The 21,218-nt window shown below is 40.8% G+C and overlaps 2 protein-coding genes and 1 long non-coding RNA gene across 3 annotated transcripts; all 3 read left to right on the forward strand.

The window, feature by feature from the left end:
* The first annotated feature begins 59 nt into the window (after positions 1-59).
* On the forward strand, positions 60-4,882 carry LOC131948420 (ankyrin-3). The gene is made up of 4 exons (XM_059310026.1): positions 60-1,847; positions 2,613-2,763; positions 3,627-3,689; positions 4,722-4,882. The coding sequence occupies exons 1-4, from the start codon at positions 62-64 to the stop codon at positions 4,816-4,818; spliced, it is 2,097 nt and encodes a 698-aa protein (XP_059166009.1). The 5' UTR covers positions 60-61; the 3' UTR covers positions 4,819-4,882.
* A 640-nt stretch (positions 4,883-5,522) lies between these two features.
* On the forward strand, positions 5,523-8,018 carry LOC131948421 (cornifin-A-like). The gene is made up of 2 exons (XM_059310027.1): positions 5,523-5,591; positions 7,434-8,018. The coding sequence occupies exons 1-2, from the start codon at positions 5,523-5,525 to the stop codon at positions 8,016-8,018; spliced, it is 654 nt and encodes a 217-aa protein (XP_059166010.1).
* Positions 8,019-14,461: 6,443 nt separating this feature from the next.
* LOC131948416 (uncharacterized) lies at positions 14,462-16,122 on the forward strand. The gene is made up of 3 exons (XR_009388009.1): positions 14,462-14,576; positions 15,534-15,671; positions 15,968-16,122. It is a non-coding gene; the product is annotated as an uncharacterized LOC131948416 (long non-coding RNA).
* The last annotated feature ends 5,096 nt before the right edge of the window (positions 16,123-21,218 follow it).

Below are 21,218 nucleotides of genomic sequence, written 5' to 3' on the forward strand. Positions count from 1 at the left end.
TTACCACATTCCACAGATTCCCATATTTCACAGATTCCCACATTTCACAGATTCCCACACCATGTCGTCAGCCAGAAAAGCACATTATCAGAACGGGCTCCACATATGCACCGATAAATGCAAGAAACTTATGCTGTTTGTCTCTAACAAACAATGTGTACAGGAGTTGAAGAGTCTGCTAACTCAGGGCGTTGATCTACGTCACACTGACGAGCAGGGGTGGACAGCCCTGCACTACGCGGCTAAAGCCAACGTAGCTGAAGCTGTTGAGGTTCTGGTTAGGTATGGCGTGGGTGTTGACGTCGTTGACAAGAAGGGGGCCACGCCTCTGATGGTCGCGTGCATGGAGAATCACGTGCATGTTGTCGAGCTGCTACTGAGGCTGGGGGCACAGGTGGAGCACGCCGACCCCGCGGGTCAGACTGCTGTCATGTGCGCGGCTGAAAAAGGTCATTTTGCTGTGGTGATGATTCTCATCGACCACAAGGCTGACATCAACAGGGCGAGTAAACAAGGCTACACGCCGCTGATGCTGGCGTCCAAGAACAGAAGTTCTAGAACGGTCGAACTGTTACTGAAGCATGGCGCCAGGATTGATTGCAGAAGTGAGCGTGGTTGGAACGCCATGCTTTTAGCAACCCTTAGCAACGATCCGTTTTTGGTGAATTTAATGCTGCAAGCGGGTTGTCAAATAAACGACGTGTCGTCCGATGGCTGGACCAACCTTCACCTTGCTGCTAAAAACGGAAACCAGGAACTGGTTGATAAATTTATCAAGAAATGCCCGGATGTCAACGTGCGCAACAAAAACGACTGGACTCCGTTAATGTTAGCAACACAAAACGGACATTTGGAGACCGTCAAAAAATTGATCCAGTGTAAAGCGGACCCAGCGCTTAGAAGTCGCAAAAGGGAAACAGCCGTAATGATAGCGGCACGGAAGGGACACACAGATATCCTCAACTTCCTGATCACGAATGACGTCAGCAAACGGGCCGAGAATGAAAAAGACGCGCTAGTCAGTGCCGCTCAAAATGGCTCTTTGGAGGCTGCCAGATACGTTCTAGAAAACTTGAACCCTGCCTGCCGGGGAAAGAGACCCGCCCTACTCCAGGCCGCTTACAACGGCCACGATACTCTCGTTGATTATTTGTGTCAAAAAGGCACTGACGTCAACTACAAGGAGCGGGACGGATGTGACGCCATGATGCTGGCATGCGTGAAAGGTCACGACATGGTCGTCTGCAAACTAGCAGCAAATGGTGCCGATGTGAACAAAGCTTACGACATTTCTCCCTCTGCTAAACTTTTCGTCAAAGCTTTCAATGTAACTACAACTCCATCCGGAGCAGCCTCCGTTTCTCTAACCCCGCTGTTGTGTTGTATTTTATTCGGGAACTTGCGCTGTGTTGACACGTTGATAAGTTTAAAATGTGATGTCAACAAAGCCAACAGTTACGGCACGACACCGGTCGCCCTCGCTCAACATCTGACCAACACAGTTGTGGTGGCTAAACTACATCAGCATGGGGCTAAGCGGGGTGGGGGCGGGGTGGGACGGTCATGTGATCCTCTGTACAACATGAAAACTGTTGAGAGGGCGTACACTGACGCAGATATTGACACTGACGCTACTACGTGGAGTGACGCAACCCAGCAGAAAGAAATAGCCATCGAGCATCAGACGCTCATCAAATCGCCGTCCACCACTTATGGTAGTAGAAAGACAACATCATCAAGTGGTGGTAGGACGCCAGCATCATCAAGTGGTGGTAGGACGCCAGCATCATCAGGGTATGCTACTGCGTCAACACCTACCAGCCACGAAACAGTTCCCAAACTCACAGGTAACAGCAACATTAAATCATAATTATACGCAACAATACTTTCGTTAGCATATAGATCTGGAATAAAACAACTTTTTTATCAGTATAAATAACCACAACCACATTTACATACAACTTCACCAACACCTAGGACCTTCATCTTAACCAACACAATCCACAACTGGACGAACGGTTCCATGACAAATGATCTCAGGACAAAATATCCCAGACAAAATATCCCAGACAAAATATCCCAGACAAAATATCCCAGACAAAATATCCCAGACAAAATATCCCAGACAAAATATCCCAGACAAAATATCCCAGACAAAATATCTCAGACAAAATATCCAGACAAAATATCCAGACAAAATATCCAGACAAAATATCCCAGACAAAATATCCAGACAAAATATCCCAGACAAAATATCCCAGACAAAATATCCCAGACAAATTATCTCAGGAAATGATCAAGTACATAATTATGATATCTACGGCATATGATCTCGAGAAAAAATGATCTCAAGGACATATTATTATCATCTCATGGACAAAAGACATTTTGTCTGAGATCATTTCTCCTGTCACGGTACGAACTCTCTCAAATATACAACTACACTGACCTCACAAAACCCAACATCAACAACAACATAAAATATACAACTACACTGACCACACACAACCTAACATCAACAACAACATAAAATATACAACTACATTGACCACACACTAGGCATCATCAACTAGATAATTATACAACCAGTCACCAGAAATATCTTCATACAGATGAACAGAAGGCAGATAGCAGCACGACGCTCCCTAAAGTGCTAGACGATCTGCCTGCAGGTGCATCTAATGGAAGAGCTGACCACCAGCAGACGATACCAAAACAACCAGACACCAGACACAGCAACAACCCGACTTCACCCAAGCCCAAGTAAGCTATACTTGCTTCTAGTCGGTACAGGTCCAAGTAAGCAACACTAAACTTACTTCTAGTCGGTACAGGTCCAAGTAAGCAACACTAAACTTACTTCTAGTCGGTACAGGTCCAAGTAAGCAACACTAAACTTACTTCTAGTCGGTACAGGTCCAAGTAAGCAACACTAAACTTACTTCTAGTTTGGTACAGGGCGTAGGCAGAGAATAATAGCGTCAATACACACTCACCCCCAAGAGACTCCCAAACTAACTTACGCATTCACTGGCTTTAAATTTCTAACTTTCGAATGTCATAAACTCTCAATCATAGGTTCGAGTATTAACTTATTATGGAATGACTTTGTAATATATATATATATATATATATATATATATATATAAAGCCTCCATAACTAAACACTGCTCAAGCCATTAAGTTTGTCTTAAGTGATCAGCAGAAATGTATTTATCTATAACCGCTTTAAAAATATGGCAATATAAGAGCAACAAAAATATTTTTGATAATGTCAATTTTTTTTTAAACGATTCACTTTCCTATACTTTGTAACCAAATTATTTTAATTTATCTCAAATGGAAAACGATATGTTTACGTGGGGATAATAGTATCAATTATAAATAGCTCGATAGATATTTCATTTAGAGAAAGGTATGAACTGATTGTGTTAAGAATTTTAGCTGTCTATATCTCGCATAAAGACAAAATTTTGTACCAGCTGGCACCTTTAAGTTCAAGGACACCTAATTAATGTAGGTCAACCTGGTCTAAATTAGAACCGTTTTTAACACGGTGTTTCATTTTTTTCTAAGTTATTAATTAGTCAAATATTTTTAATTGTCAACTGTTTTAAATTTTCTAGGTTTGAAAGCATGAACATGGAAGACTTTCTACAATCACCTCGGTCTCCGGTAAACTACCACATGTAAGTTTTAATTTACCTGTTCAGCCAATCAATGTTGGTCTTACAAAAGTGAAACATCCGTTTATAACTTGGGCTTGATGAAAATAAATAGAAATGTAGACGTAAACTCAAAAATTTATTTTCAAGTTTTCTGGATTCGCAACTTTTATAAGATTTATTCTATCAATTGTACATTTCAAAATTATTTTTACTCCTAAGTTTTTATCTTTTATTTTTTTAAGTCAAAATATTTAAAAAAAAACCATTTTTTCCGTGTCAACAATATGATAGAAGGATTCTCGTCAACTCGGTGGCCTCCATTCGACGTTCTTTAGACGGTTGTTTAGGACAGGGCCTGCGTTAGGGTAAAAATAGGAGCAGGAAACTGAATAATGTCTATATGGGGCTTGAGAACGGTACTGTGTGTAAGTGTGTGTGTGTATGTATTTGTGTGTGTGTAAGTGAGTCAGTGTAAGTGTGTGAGTGAGAATTTGTGTGTGCGTTGTGTGAGTGAGTGTTTTGGACAGATGTGTGTGTAGTATGTTGTTTGTGTGTATGTGTTTGCGTGCTTGTGTGTGTATGTGTGAAGCTGTGAAGAAGAGGAACCAAAAAAATACGAGAAAATAAAAATCCTAACATTTTATTACACCGATGTGCTGCAGTGCTAACAATCACGAAACCGGTTAAATTTCCTGTGGGGACGCGTCCGATGGTGACCCCTACGATGTGCATGACTGACTGGTGACACCTCTGATGTGCATGACTGACTGGTGACACCTCTGACGTGCATGACTGACTGGTGACACCTCTGATGTGCATGACTGACTGGTGACACCTCTGACGTGCATGACTGACTGGTAACACCTCCGATGTGCATGACTGACTGGTGACACCTCCGATGTGCATGACTGACTGGTGACACCTCTGATGTGCATGACTGACTGGTGACACCTCCGATGTGCATGACTGACTGGTGACACCTTCAATGTGCATGACTGACTGGTGACACCTCTGATGTGCATGACTGACCGTCTAACAATGTTGTTGTTGCAGACATCTGGTGGTGGAGTCTGTGGGAAACTTGGCCATAGGGGGCAGCACCATCAACATAGAGACCCAGAGCAAGGACGAGGACTGCAATCCAGAGTAGCTTCCCTTGATTTGAAACAGTGCGGTTAATTCCCCTAATTCCAGATAGTGTGATTAGTACCCCTGATGGGAAATTTAGAGAGATTTATTACAAAATGTTTTTAATTTTTAGTTGCATTTTTCTAATTATTTTATGTTCCACATTAATTAAAGTGACAAAATATATTTTTTTTCTGCAAATCATTGTTTTACATTTATATTGCTGTGCTTTAAATGCTCGTTTTTTTATTAAACAATCGGCACAGTGATATTAGAAAGTCAGATATGAAGCTCACTTACTTTTAATGTCAAGGTTACTATAGATGTCACGACTACCATAGACCTAATAGTAAGTAAAATATCTGCGGTCACCATTTAAAATTACTTGGTGTCTAACACTCAGAACAAAAAGGAGACACCTTCAAGTTAACTTCAGTATTTTATTAATCAGACAGCACAGACAGAGTTTCTTCGAGCATCTCTTCGAAGAAAAAATGTTGACCGCCCCCCCCCCCCCCCACCAGAAAATTTCAAAAGCCCCCCCCCCCCCTCCGGAGAAAAAAGTCTGGAAGAAGCACTGAGCGCAGACGACACGTTTTGTCTCCAGCTCCATCATAGTTAACACACAACACAGCTACACACCAGCACGGTAAACAGAATGAACATTCAAAGGGACATAACCACGATTTAAATATTACAAGGGACGTAACAATAACTAAACACGACATGGGTTACAATTACATGGTGAATTTATATGACATCGAAAAACTTCTCTTGAACGAAAGCCACACCCAGGTAAAAGGGAGACGATTGAAAAAAATCTATCTATCTATATATATAATTCTCCTCTTCGAGCCGTTAGAAAACAAGCTGCAAACGCTCTCCCTACCTCCCCACCCCTACATGGTTTTAGTGAGCTGTGTTCACTCTAAATGTTTACAAGCAGAGCCAACGATTTTAAACGTAGGGGGGGGGGGGGGGGAAGGAAGGGAAGGGGGGGTTATGGTCCTTAACGAGCTACTTATAGTGTTTTAAAGAAATATTTTCAGTGTCAGCGTTGGTACTGTCGAATTCACAAATTATGAATTATTGAAAATTAGAAACAACTAAATAGCGGCGTATGTTATGCCGCGGGCCGGCTCGTATTATATATTTTGCTACCAAGTTCTGTTTCCTTAAAGGTGATTCGTTTAGTTATTAGTAGTTTGACGAACGGTGATTTGTACATTTTATTGTATAGGGATTTTTCATCACTATTTAGTAATTCAGATACTTTCTAGAGTATTTTATTGAAGTGAACATTTGGTTTAATTGTATAGACGGAATCTACTAGATGTTATTCCCCTCCCCACATGTTTTCAACAAAAATTCTAATCACTGCCATTAGAAATTCCTGATTAATACAGCGACCTCAGTGATTTTAGTAATCAATGCTGTCTAATTTATAACATAAGCTCCCAAAAATAACAAATTTCGCTTATTATTTACTAATTTGACATCGATTTTCTCAGTTAATTTTACACTAACATTCCGACCATTGAGTATTTTCTACAGCCACTGTGTTATTAATATCAGTGTCAACATATGACGTAACTCAACTGTTTGTCAGTGTGTTTCATAGAACTGACATTTTTGACAGGAAGTAAACAGGTCAAATTCAATGTCAGCTGTTCTAGATCCTCTTTCTAAACCTGTTATTCGTGATTGCCATTTAAATTATGTGCTGACTATTTATATAGTTATATGCTCTATCCAGTAATGAATAAACCAAAGCAGACACAAACAGTTTAATGGATGCTAACATACCTGAGCTGAGGGATTTGAGGTGTGTGACCTACTTAGGTCTAGTAATGTTTTATTTTTAGTTTGACATTGTTATAATACCATATATGGTCGATGGTGCAACAACCGGGTTTTTTCCACTGTCTTACTAAGAGAGTCTAAGACGCAGAAATTTTCCATCAAGATCTGATTGATTGATTCAGACCAGATGACCACCCCAACCAATGGCCACATGAGTTGAGGGTAACCTCCCCTGTTGCCTAAGTCTATAACTAGATCGCCCACAGGCGACACGAGGCAGTCCATCTTGACCAGGCCGTCCATTTTGACCGGCACTCCATTCTGACCATTTGAACGTGAGAGAGCTTAAGTCCTGAGTGTGCTATGCATTCTTAAGTTGTTTAAATATTCTAGTATTATATTACTTGTGGCCAAGTAATTCTTGATGCTATAGCAGTGTTGTGTGACCTGTGGCTATTTTTATACAGTGTTAGAATCTGTGATAGTATTTTTTTCTTACGCTTTGTAAGTTGGGTTTTGTTATTTTCTAAACTAAATATTTTATCTTGTTTAACCTTGTGTTCTGCCACAACTGTGTTCACTTATTAAAGGTTGTATGCAGATTGAATGAGTTGTTAACTTCAATAGTTTCACTAGTTTTCCCTAGACATCGAAATCGAGCCCTAGTGTGTTGTTGAGTTAGTGTTCATTCATTTAGGCTTTAGGTCATTTGCATATAACCCCAAGAAAGAATCCGGGGGCGTTCACCATCTATCTGGCTGGTAGATAGGTGTCCGTTACAGGTGGCTCGCGTTTTACTGACGTTAGCCTTGAGAAGTGACCCATGTCCGTTAGAGAATCGACTTAAGGAATGTGACCGGTGTCCTAAAGAATCGGCCTGAGAAATGTGACCCATGTCCGTTAGAGAATCGGCCTGAGAAATGTGACCCATGTCCGTTAGAGAATCTACCTGAGAAATGTGACCCATGTCCGTTAGAGAATCTACCTGAGAAATGTGACCCATGTCCGTTAGAGAATCGGCCTGAGAAATGTGACCCATGTCCGTTAGAGAATCTACCTGAGAAATGTGACCCATGTCCGTTAGAGAATCTACCTGAGAAATGTGACTCATGTCCGTTAGAGAATCTACCTGAGAAATGTGACCCATGTCCGTTAGAGAATCTACCTGAGAAATGTGACCCATGTCCGTTAGAGAATCTACCTGAGAAATGTGACCCATGTCCGTTAGAGAATCTACCTGAGAAATGTGACCCATGTCCGTTAGAGAATCGGCCTGAGAAATGTGACCCATGTCCGTTAGAGAATCTACCTGAGAAATGTGACCCATGTCCGTTAGAGAATCGGCCTGAGAAATGTGACCCATGTCCGTTAGAGAATCTACCTGAGAAATGTGACCAGGGTCCTAAAGAATCGGCCTGAGAAATGTGACCCATGTCCGTTAGAGAATCTACCTGAGAAATGTGACCCATGTCCGTTAGAGAATCTACCTGAGAAATGTGACTCATGTCCGTTAGAGAATCTACCTGAGAAATGTGACCCATGTCCGTTAGAGAATCTACCTGAGAAATGTGACCCATGTCCGTTAGAGAATCTACCTGAGAAATGTGACCGACGTCCTAAAAATGTGGGCTTAGTGTGTGAAATGTGACCGATGTCTTACTAATGTCGTGAACTTAAAGCTAAACAAAGAATTCTACAAAACAAAAGAATGAAGAATGTGACCAGGGTCCTAAAGAATCTGCCTGAGAAATGTGACCCATGTCCGTAAGAGAATCTACCTGAGAAATGTGACCCATGTCCGTAAGAGAATCTACCTGAGAAATGTGACCCATGTCCGTTAGAGAATCTACCTGAGAAATGTGACCCATGTCCGTTAGAGAATCTACCTGAGAAATCTGACCGGTGTCCTAAAGAATCGGCCTGAGAAACGTGACCCATGTCCGTAAGAGAATCTACCTGAGAAATGTGACCCATGTCCGTTAGAGAATCTACCTGAGAAATGTGACCCATGTCCGTTAGAGAATCTACCTGAGAAATGTGACCGACGTCCTAAAAATGTGGGCTTAGTGTGTGAAATGTGACCGATGTCTTACTAATGTCGTGAACTTAAAGCTAAACAAAGAATTCTACAAAACAAAAGAATGAAGAATGTGACCAGGGTCCTAAAGAATCTGCCTGAGAAATGTGACCCATGTCCGTAAGAGAATCTACCTGATAAATGTGACCCATGTCCGTTAGAGAATCTACCTGAGAAATGTGACCCATGTCCGTTAGAGAATCTACCTGAGAAATGTGACCCATGTCCGTTAGAGAATCTACCTGAGAAATCTGACCGGTGTCCTAAAGAATCGGCCTGAGAAATGTGACCCATGTCCGTTAGAGAATCGGCCTGAGAAATGTGACCCATGTCCGTTAGAGAATCTACCTGAGAAATGTGACCCATGTCCGTTAGAGAATCTACCTGAGAAATCTGACCGGTGTCCTAAAGAATCGGCCTGAGAAATGTGACCCATGTCCGTTAGAGAATCGGCCTGAGAAATGTGACCAATGTCCGTTAGAGAATCTACCTGAGAAATGTGACCCATGTCCGTTAGAGAATCTACCTGAGAAATGTGACCCATGTCCGTTAGAGAATCTACCTGAGAAATGTGACCCATGTCCGTTAGAGAATCTACCTGAGAAATGTGACCGATGTCCGTAAGAGAATCTACCTGAGAAATGTGACCCATGTCCGTTAGAGAATCTACCTGAGAAATGTGACCCATGTCCGTTAGAGAATCTACCTGAGAAATGTGACCCATGTCCGTTAGAGAATCTACCTGAGAAATGTGACCCATGTCCGTTAGAGAATCTACCTGAGAAATGTGACCCATGTCCGTTAGAGAATCTACCTGAGAAATGTGACCCATGTCCGTTAGAGAATCTACCTGAGAAATGTGACCGACGTCCTAAAAATGTGGGCTTAGTGTGTGAAATGTGACCGATGTCTTACTAATGTCGTGAACTTAAAGCTAAACAAAGAATTCTACAAAACAAAAATTAACATTTCCAAAAAAAGTTACAGAATGATATCCAATAAGTAGAAGCACTTTATCTTACCAGAATTAAAATTGTACAACATAGAGCTTAACATCTAAAACAAAGCTAAAATAATTATGCTTATAATGATCGAATAGCAAAATATCATGGGGGGTCGTCGGAGGAAATTTTTTTTCGTAATAGAGCTCATATAAAGAGAATTTCACTCGCGGTCACATTTTAGCCCTCGTCGAGGGCTTTGAGTGTAACCGACAGTTTTCCCTAAAGGTCAAGCCATTGACCTAGGAGCATGCAAAAAATTAGCCAGATATACTGAGCTTAAGTACCCTAAAGTCTGCGTTGAAATGACCCTCTGTTTTTCCCATAAAATACAAAGATTATATAGGGAAATACAACTGGTCAGTTTTGACCGCTTTACGAAGTTTTCCCAGATATGCCGAGTTTTTTGTGACACCCCTAGGTGTTCTTCTACCACCTCACAAAATATCAAGGGGGGTCGTCGGAGGAATTTTTTTTTCGTAATAGAGCTCATATAAAGAGAATTTCACTCGCGGTCGCTTTTTAGCCCTCGTCGAGGGCTTTGAGTGTAACCGACAGTTTTCCCTAAAGGTCAAGCCATTGACCTAGGAGCATGCAAAAAATTAGCCAGATATACTGAGCTTAAGTACCCTAAAGTCTTTGTTGAAATGACCCTCTGTTTTTCCCATAAAATACAAAGATTATATAGGGAAATACAACTGGTCAGTTTTGACCCCTTTACGAAGTTTTCCCAGATATGCCGAGTTTTTTATGACACCCCAAGGTGTTCTCCTACCACCTCAGAAAATTTCAAGGGGGGTCGTCGGAGGAATTTATTTTTCGTAATAGAGCTCATATAAAGAGAATTTCACTCGCGGTCACTTTTTAGCCCTCGTCGAGTGCTTTGAGTGTAACCGACAGTTTTCCCTAAAGGTCAAGCCATTTACCTATAAGCATGCCAAAACTGAGCCACATGTAAAGAGAGTAAGTGCCATAAAATCCGTTTTGAAATGACCCTCTGTTTTCCCCATAAAATACAAAGATTATATAGGGAAATACGACTGGTCAGTTTTGACCCCTTTCCCGATTTTTCCCGGACATGGCGAGTTTTTTGTGACACCCCAAGGCGTTCTCCTACCACCTCACAAAATATCAAGGGGGGTCGTCGGAGGAATTTTTTTTTCGTAATAGAGCTCATATAAAGAGAATTTCACTCGCGGTCACTTATTAGCCCTCGTCGAGGGCTTTGAGTGTAACCGACAGATTTCCCTAAAGGTCAAGCCATTTACCTATAAGCATGCCAAAACTGAGCCAGATGTAAAGAGCGTAAGTGCCATAAAATCCGTTTTGAAATGACCCTCTGTTTTCGCCATAAAATACAAAGATTATATAGGGAAATACAACTGGTCAGTTTTGACCCATTTCCCGATTTTTCCCGGACATGGCGAGTTTTTTGTGACACCCCAAGGTGTTCTTCTACCACCTCACAAAATATCAAGGGGGGTCGTCGGAGGAATTTTTTTTTCGTAATATAGCCCATATAAGGCGCCGGTCAGTCGAGGTCAGTTTTGACCCCCGCTCCGTAGACTTTTTGCCGAACCGTCACCGGCCCTCGTGTTCTATCGCCATAAGGCACCTTCGTGCCAAATTTGACGCGCCTGCGGCGCCGGGAAGTGCCCTATCGGGCACCCGACCACTTTGCTTTATATATATAGATTAACACAGATGAGATTATCTTCGTAACGCTGCATATCTTTAAAATTTAAAAACATGTAAAATAATTGTAGCTATAAAAACCTGAACATTTTTTCCGACTTTCCTAAAGATTATATTTATTTGATGTTTTGTTTTTTTTTGTTGTATTTAACGTAGCTATTTTTAAACTCAACAAAAACACTTTAGTTGTTCTCATTGTGTCTCAGAAAATGTAAATATACATGGCATTAATAGGTCTTGTGGCGAATTTTTTTTTATTTTATTTAAAAATTTAATCGGCAAAACTTTGAGTAGAAATGACAACAAATGGTGTTTACAGAAGATCGAACACGCAGTTTTGTAGAACCAATCAGAGCGCCTACTTACATTGCTCTATACTGTCCGGCACAAACAGTTAAATTGTCCTAAAATGTCTTATTATTTCATATTTCGTTTAAAAGTGCCCTACGCTGTCCTACGCTACCCTACACTGTCCTACACTGTCCTACACTGTCTTACACTGTCCTACACTGTCCTACACTGTCCTACACTGTCCTACACTGTCCTACACTGTCTTACACTGCTCTACGTGTCCTACACTGTCCTACACTGTCCTACACTGTCCTACACTGTCATACACTGTCCTACACTGTCCTACACTGTCTTACACTGTCCTACACTGTCCTACACTGTCCTACACTGTCCTACACTGTCTTACACTGCTCTACGTGTCCTACACTGTCCTACACTGTCCTACACTGTCTTACACTGTCCTACAATGTCCTACACTGTCCTACACTGTCCTACAATGTCCTACACTGTCCTACACTGTCCTACACTGTCCTACACTATCCTACACTGTCCTACACTGTCCTACACTGTCCTACACTATCCTACACTGTCTTACACTGCTCTACGTGTCCTACAGGATCCTGCATCGACATCGAGTCCTACTACGTCCTACAGAGTCCTTCCACGTCCTACAGAGTCCTACACCGCCCTCCATTGTCCTACTCTGTCCTACAGTACTTTGCAGAACGATGCAACGGTGTAGAGTTAAAAACACAACGAGCTCTAGACGAGATTACACTCTGACCATCTGTTTTATAGCGTTTACAACACTGACGCTAGGGCTCTACCCGCAGTTCACACAAGGTAGGCTTTAGCTCATGGTTACCATAAGCTCAGGGAAGGGAAGCTTGGCCGGGACTATAGCTCTCTAACATCTGAATGTATCACCTATAACATCTTGCTAAAATCTTTTTCACATATCCCACCTATCCCAGCTATCTAATATCTGAATGTATCACCTATCTCAGCTACCAAACATATGAATGTATCACCTATCCCAACTACCTAACATTTTATTGTATCACCGATCCCAGCTACCTTATTGTATCACCTTTCTCACATACCTAATTGTATCACATATCCCAGCTACCTAATTGTATCACCTATCCCAGCTACCTAATTGTCTCACCTATCCCAGCTACCTAATTGTATCACCTATCCCAGCTACCTATTTGTATCACCTATCCCAGCTACCTAATTGTCTCACCTATCCCAGCTAATTGTATCACCTATCCCAGCTACCTAATTGTATCACCTATATCAGCTACCTAATTGTATCACCTATCCCAGCTACCTAATTGTCTCACCTATCCCGGCTAATTGTATCACCTATCCCAGCTACCTAATTGTATCACCTATCCCAGCTACCTAATTGTCTCACCTATCCCAGCTACCTAATTGTATCACCTATCCCAGCTACCTAATTGTCTCACCTATCCCAGCTACCTAATTGTATCACCTATCCCAGCTACCTATTTGTATCACCTATCCCAGCTACCTAATTGTATCACCTATCCCAGCTACCTAATTGTCTCACCTATCCCAGCTAATTGTAACACCTATCCCAGCTACCTAATTGTATCACCTATCCCAGCTAATTGTATCACCTATCCCAGCTACCTAATTGTCTCACCTATCCCAGCTACCTAATTGTATCACCAATACCAGCTACCTTATTGTATCACCAATACCAGCTACCTAATTGTCTCACCTATCCCAGCTAATTGTATCACCTATCCCAGCTAATTGTATCACATATCCCAGCTACCTAATTGTCTCACCTATCCCAGCTACCTAATTGTATCACCAATACCAGCTACCTAATTGTATCACCAATACCAGCTACCTAATTGTCTCACCTATCCCAGCTAATTGTATCACCTATCCCAGCTAATTGTATCACCTATCCCAGCTACCTAATTGTATCACCTATCCCAGCTAATTTTATCACATATCCCAGCTAATTGTATCACCTATCCCAGCTACCTAATTGTATCACCTATCCCAGCTAACTGCATCACCTATCCCAGCTACCTCTAACATCCTATCCCAGCTAATTGTATCACCTATCCGAGCTAATTGTATCACCTATCCCAGCTACCTAATTGTATCACCTATCCCAGCTAATTGTATCACCTATCCCAGCTAATTGTATCACCTATCCCAGCTACCTAATTGTATCACCTATCCCAGCTACCTAATTGTATCACCTATCCCAGCTACCTAATTGTATCACCTATCCCAGCTACCTATTTGTATCACCTATCCCAGCTACCTAATTGTATCACCAATACCAGCTACCTAATTGTATCACCTATCCCAGCTACCTAATTGTATCACCTATCCCAGCTACCTAATTGTATCACCTATCCCAGCTACTTAATTGTATCACCTATCCCAGCTAATTGTATCACCTATCCCAGCTACCTAATTGTATCACCTATCCCAGCTACCTAATTGTATCACCTATCCCAGCTACCTAATTGTATCACCTATCCCAGCTACCTAATTGTATCACCTATCCCAGCTACTTAATTGTATCACCTATCCCAGCTAATTGTATCACCTATCCCAGCTACTTAATTGTATCACCTATCCCAGCTACTTAATTGTATCACCTATCCCAGCTACTTAATTGTATCACCTATCCCAGCTAATTGTATCACCTATCCCAGCTAATTGTATCACCTATCCCAGCTACCTAATTGTATCACCTATCCCAGCTAATTGTATCACCTATCCCAGCTACCTGTCCGGCTCACCAGTACGGAAACAGCTGTGAGCTCACGTGCAACTGTCACAAGTGTGACAGCAGTGACGGCTGTCTGCATGAGGACTGTTATCCGGGATGGTTCGGGGAGAAGTGCCTCTACAGTAAGGGGAGATCACTGTGTTGTAGGGGAGGTCACTGGGTTGTAGGGGAGGTCACTGTGTTGTAGGGGAGATCACTGTGTTGTAGGGGAGGTCACTGGGTTGTAGGGGAGGTCACTGGGTTGTAGGGGAGATCACTGTGTTGTAGGGGAGATCACTATGTTGTAGGGGAGATCACTGTGTTGTAGGGGAGATCACTGGGTTGTAGGGGAGATCATTGGGTTGTAGGGGAGGTCACTGGGTTGTAGGGGAGATCACTGTGTTGTAGGGGAGATCATTGGATTGTAGGGGATATCACTGTGTTGTAGGGGAGATCACTGGGTTGTAGGGGAGATCATTGGGTTGTAGGGGAAATCACTGTTGTAGGGGAGATCATTATGTTAAAAGGGGATCACTTTGTTCCAGGGGAGATCACTATGTTGGAGATTACTATGTTGTAGTGGAGATCAGTATGTTAAATGGTAGATCACTAAGTTAAAGGGGGGTTACTATGTTGGAGGGGAGATCAGTATGTTAAAAGGGGATCACTATGTTTTTTATAAGGAGATCAATTAATTGTTGCTGTAGAGACCACTATGGTAAAGGGGAGACCTCTATGTTGTAGGGGAGATCACTGGCTTATTATTTTATGGGAGATCAATGGGTTGTGAGGGAGACGACTGTGTTGAGTTTATAGGGATATCATAGTGCATTTGTTGTATTGGAGATCACCTTGTTATGGATTGCCAGTACATTATTTGTTGAGATACAACATTGCAATAACATATCTAGGCTGGCAAGTAACAGAACATACTCTCATTACACATTACGGATGTGTTAGATGCTAAATAAGAATATCACCAGTAGCCTGTATATTGTCTCGCTATGATTTCATGAGTGAATCAATGCCTTCATCCCACCAACAGTGTACCTGATCACTAAGACCACACTAGTAAATCCATGTCCTATTCGACCCAACAGAAAACCTCATCACCAAAAAGACTAAAATAACCCCCAAAATATCGGAATATTTGAGTTGTGTTTTAGAGGACCAAATCACAATTTATCTGGAATCAAGTATCTACTTCGTGTTTATGCAAATCGGTTTTAATAGCATTGGTATGTATATCTTACCCCCATCTTTAAACATATATAGATTATACATAGATTATATATATATATATATATATATATATATATATATATATATACCTATATACATATCTAGATATATATTCATATTTAAGAAAGTAAAGTTCCCATTTCAAAACCTGGCGGTCTATAGGGCAAGTGAAATAGAGTTCACTTGTTTCTTTGACCTCATGTGTACATAAATTCGTTGGTTGGTTCGTTCGTTCCTTGGTTCGTTCGTTTATACGTCAATTCGTTTATTCAATCATTTGTCTATATTTTAGTATCCCCCAATGCCGTGTTGTCCGTGATGTTTGACAGAGCTAGCGCCAATTCAATCGACATCAGAAATCACAATAACAAAACGCTGCTATTCGAATCACCATCGGCCCTTTTTGTCCAAGTTATCACAGTCAGGTTGTCGGGGGTACTTGAGATATGTTGGGCTTCTATCAGTCAAGGTAAGATATGTTGGGCTTGTATCAGTCAAGGTAAGATATGTTGGGCTTCTATCAGTCAAGGTAAGAGATATGCCGGTTGATGTAAGTCAAGGTTAGAATTGTGAAAGAAAGAAAAATAAGAAACAAACAAAGAAAGAAACAAAGAAAGAGTGAATGAAAGGATATTAATTACCTCTCTTACCGGATTACCAAAATCTATGACAATACAACTATACCCAAGAGACAACTATGTTTTTCTGTTGTTTGATAAAATTTCCTCGTTTCTTTCAAACTCTTTAAAAAAATATTCTTGTCTTTTTTAATTTCTTTATGACACATGGTTTTAGACTTCCGACTTTAAAAAAAAATCCTTTTGGATTCCATGTTATTATTGTGATGTCGTGTCTGGTAATTCTTGGTGCCTGTTTCTTCACCGTATATGAGGCTCTATGATCAGAAGTACTCACCAAAGCTGGCTTGACTTAAGATCAATGACAGGGGGTAAATAAGGGATCTAAAACACGTGATCTATCGGATTACATCATGCGCATTAAAGTAGTTCCGTACAGCAAACTTGTCAAACTTGTCAAACTTGTTACACAACAGGGAGAAATATGTACTTCGGGCAAAAGCCAGTATTTATGGAGAAGTTAGCGAGGAAATCCCATCCAGATCCTGGTCTACTAGTGGATGGCAGTTCTCAAAGCTGTGTTCATGAAAAGTCCAGTCAAGGCTTAACCTGGCACATTCAGTTCGACCCTCCCGTAGCTATACAACTTATCTTTTTGTATTTTGATGGTAAGCATCATATATAAAATTTATGTATATATATATATATATATATATATATATATATATATATATATATATATATATATTTATTTATTTACTAATATATATATATATATATATATATATATATATATATATATATATATATATATATATATTTATATATTTATTTATTTACTTATTTATTTATTTACTAATATATATATGTATATATATATATATATATATATATATATATATATATATATATATATATATATATATATATATATAAATTTTATTTTATTTATTTATTTATTTATCTATTTATTTATTTATTTATTTATATATTTACTAATATATATATATATATATATATATATATATATATATATATATATATATATATATATATACTAGCTGCATCCCGTGCTCCGCCACGGTAAATCTTTTTAAAATATACCAACTTTGGAACAGAACAAAACAAACAAAAACATATATATATATCAATGTGTGTCTCAGGCACAATAGGTAATAGCGCAATGGACTACATGCTAAAGGTCAACAATCAAGAGAATATCACTATCTCCGAATCCAACACGATTCATCATATCCACGTGCCCTGGGACAAAGCCACCCATCAGGTCCACATTACCTCCACCAGTAACTCCTTTTCTTTATGCGAGGTCGAGTTTTATGGGGGTGAGCGTCATAGCTACAATTGTATAAGAATTTAAAATATTAATTTTTATAGGAATAAACAATATCATATTATAATAATGAACAATGTCAAATTTTATAAAAATTAAAAATATTACTGTTTATAGCAGGGGTTTCCAAACTACGGCCCGCGGGCCGGATGCGGCCCGCGAAGTCTTCTCATCCGGCCCGCGGAGATTATTTTGTTCATGAAAAAATCGTTTGTTGGTGATGGCTGAGGAACTTTGCCCAGAAAAATCAAAGACATGCGTGGAAGAAACTGGCCCCCGAGCTGAAATTTGATAGTTAATGCGGCCCTAGGACTGAAAAGTTTGGAGACCCCTGGTTTATAGGAATAAACAATATCAATTTTATGAGAATGAACTATACCAATTTGAACATAATGAACAATATTCAATTTTCAATTCTAAACATGTTTAATTCTAACAGCTAAACAAATAGAATCTCAACACAACAAACTAAAACTTTTTAAACTAGCAAGCCATTCTAATTTAAACGTTCTTAAGAATTGCTTCTTTCTGCAACCTGTAACAGCTGCGAAGATTTTAAAAAAGATTATACACGTCACTAAAATTATCATTGGGACGGCGTGGCCAAACTGTAAAGCTTACTGCTGCTAACTCGAAGGTCTCGAGTTCGGAACTCGGACTCTACGCTTTTGGATGCCCATACATTCCGAGAACCGAGGCAGCTAAGCAAATATGCTCAGCACACTATCCCCTTCTATGTCAAGGTCATCAAAACAAAGAACTCTACTTTATCTGCCACAATGTGTTTACATCTGGCTATCTAATATTTGACCTGGGGCTGCCCCCCCCCCCTCTGTACCTATACAGACTGCCCCCTGGCTATCTAATATTTGACCTGGGGCTGCCCCCCCCTCTCTGTACCTATACAGACTGCCCCCTGGCTATCTAATATTTGACCTGGGGCTGCCCCCCCCCCCTCTCTGTACCTATACAGACTGCTCCCTGGCTATCTAATATTTGACCTGGGGCTGCCCCCCCTCTCTGTACCTATACAGACTGCCCTCTGGCTATCTAATATTTGACCTGGTGTTTCCCCCCCCCTCTCTGTACCCCCACAGACTGCGACGCTGGCACCACGGGAACCAAGTGTGACAAACCTTGTAGCGATCTCTGCATCGGACTCAAGTGTTTTCTCGATGGCAATTGTAGATATGGCAAGCACGAAAATAAATCTACAGAGAGTATGTATAGTTATTTTTTTGTTATATGTATACATTATAATGAGGTTTGACTGTAGGAGTTGGGAGTGAGGGAGTTGGGAGTGAGGGAGTTGTTGAGAGTGAGGGAGATGGGAGTGAGGGAGATGGGAGTGAGGGAGTTGGGAGTGAGGGAGTGAGGGAGTTGGGAGTAAGGGAGTTGTTGAGAGTGAGGGAGATGGGAGTGATGGAGATGGGAGTGAGGGAGTTGGGAGTGAGGGAGTTGGGAGTGAGGGAGTTGGGAGTGAGGGAGGAAGGAGTTGGGAGTGAGGGAGATGGGAATGAGGGAGTTGGGAGTGAGGGAGTTGGGAGTGAGGGAGTTGGGAGTGAGGGAGTTGGGAGTGAGGGAGTTGGGAGTGAGGGAGTTGGGAGTGAGGGAGTTGGGAGTGAGGGAGTTGGGAGTGAGGGAGTTGTTGAGAGTGAGGGAGATGGGAGTGAGGGAGTTGGGAGTGAGGGAGTTGTTGAGAGTGAGGGAGTTGGGAGTGAGGGAGATGGGAGTGAGGGAGATGGGAGTGAGGGAGATTGGAGTGAGGGAGTTGGGAGTGAGGGAGATGGTAGTGAGGGAGATTGGAGTGAGGGAGATTGGAGTGAGGGAGTGTAACGATGGTTTATGGAGGACGTAAAATGGGTTTCAAACTGTACATGACGTCATCTGTTGCGGACACAATAAACACTAAGGCTCTAATGACAGCTTCCGGTTTATTGCTACGTGTATAACAAACCTCAAATAGTGGATGATAATTGCCATGTTAAAGTACAGTCAAGTTCCCTTTCCGAACTTGGGCAGGTGAAGTAGAGTTCACCTGTTTAAGTGACCTCGGCTTACGACCATGTAACATTTCTTTTCTCCATCAGTATTTAGCAGTGACTTTACATTTGACTCCCATCCTAATATTTTTAAAAACCTAGAAATTTTCACGCCCCCCCCCTCTATTCCAGTTTCTGTCAAAAAAGTGCACGGTGTTGAGATTGGAACCGCCCGCACGGAGCTCCCGATCGCCCAGAAGGGCGACATGTGGTACATTCTGTTGACCACTGTGATCGTGGTGTTGGTACTCGTCGTGGCCGTGCTGTTGGTGTACGTCAAGAGGAAGTGTGTTCAGCTGTGTCGGAAGTGAGCTGCACCACGCCGTGTTTTACCTGCTCACACACGCGCGCATACACGCACACGCACACACGCACATTCTTATTTATACACACACATACACATAACCACGCAGTCATCAATACACGTGTACCTTCACATAAACACACACATACATATAAACATTTAGACATGCAGTCACCCATACAGTGTACCTAACATAAACACACACACATATACACATAAACATTTAGACATACAGTCACCCATACACGTGTATCTTCACATAAACACACACATAGTATACACACACATACACATAAACATTTAGACACGCAGTTTTCCATACACGTCTACCTTCACATAAACACACACACATACACATAAACATTTAGACACGCAGTCAACCACATACGTGTACCTTCACATAAACACACACACAAAGACAATCCCACACACTCACATGCATTTAAATACACAAACATATGCATATATATAATATCATGCGTCGTTAAAAATGTAAATTGTTTTGTAAATAAAATTGAAATATCTTCAATCAATCTTGTGTTGTTTTTAATTTGGAAATCTAACAGAAAGTTTTGACACAGTATGTAAATAGAAATGCATTAGTTTAAGCAAACATCCAAGAGTCTGCATGATTGTTATATAAGCAGGAGGATGGGTAAAGGTAGCCAAATTATCAAATTACGTTAGAATTTGGTGGACTTTAAAATATTTGACCTTGGAGGGGGGGGGGGGGCTCTGTAGCATGATGAAATATAAAGGAATAAGCGGACTAAATTGTTTCTAAATTGTTAAAAATTAAGATTAGGCGCATTTATTTGGGGATGAGGGGGAGGGTGTCTAATTGGAGAGCATTTCTAACTCCAAAAAAGTTAGAAGCGGTACAGCACTTTCTCTTGGAGATGAAACTTTGTTTACTTCTGATTTAATGTAAATGATGACTTGGTTTACCACTAGCTTAGTGTCAATTATGACATATTTTACCTCTTGCTAAGTGTTAATGATGACATAGTTTACCTCTTGCCAAGTGTTAATGATGACATAGTTTACCTCTTGCTAAGTGTTAATGATGACTTTGTTTACCTCTTGCTAAGTGTTAATGATGACATATTTTACCTCTTGCTAAGTGTTAATGATGACATATTTTACCTCTTGCTAAGTGTTAATGATGACATAGTTTACCTCTTGCTAAGTGTTAATGATGACTTTGTTTACCTCTTGCTAAGTGTTAATGATGACTTTGTTTACCTCTTGCTAAGTGTAAATGATGA

This window comes from Physella acuta, unplaced genomic scaffold, assembly GCF_028476545.2.
Source record: "Physella acuta isolate Inbredline_101_S28 unplaced genomic scaffold, ASM2847654v3 ptg000644l, whole genome shotgun sequence".
NCBI classification, from domain to species: domain Eukaryota; kingdom Metazoa; phylum Mollusca; class Gastropoda; family Physidae; genus Physella; species Physella acuta.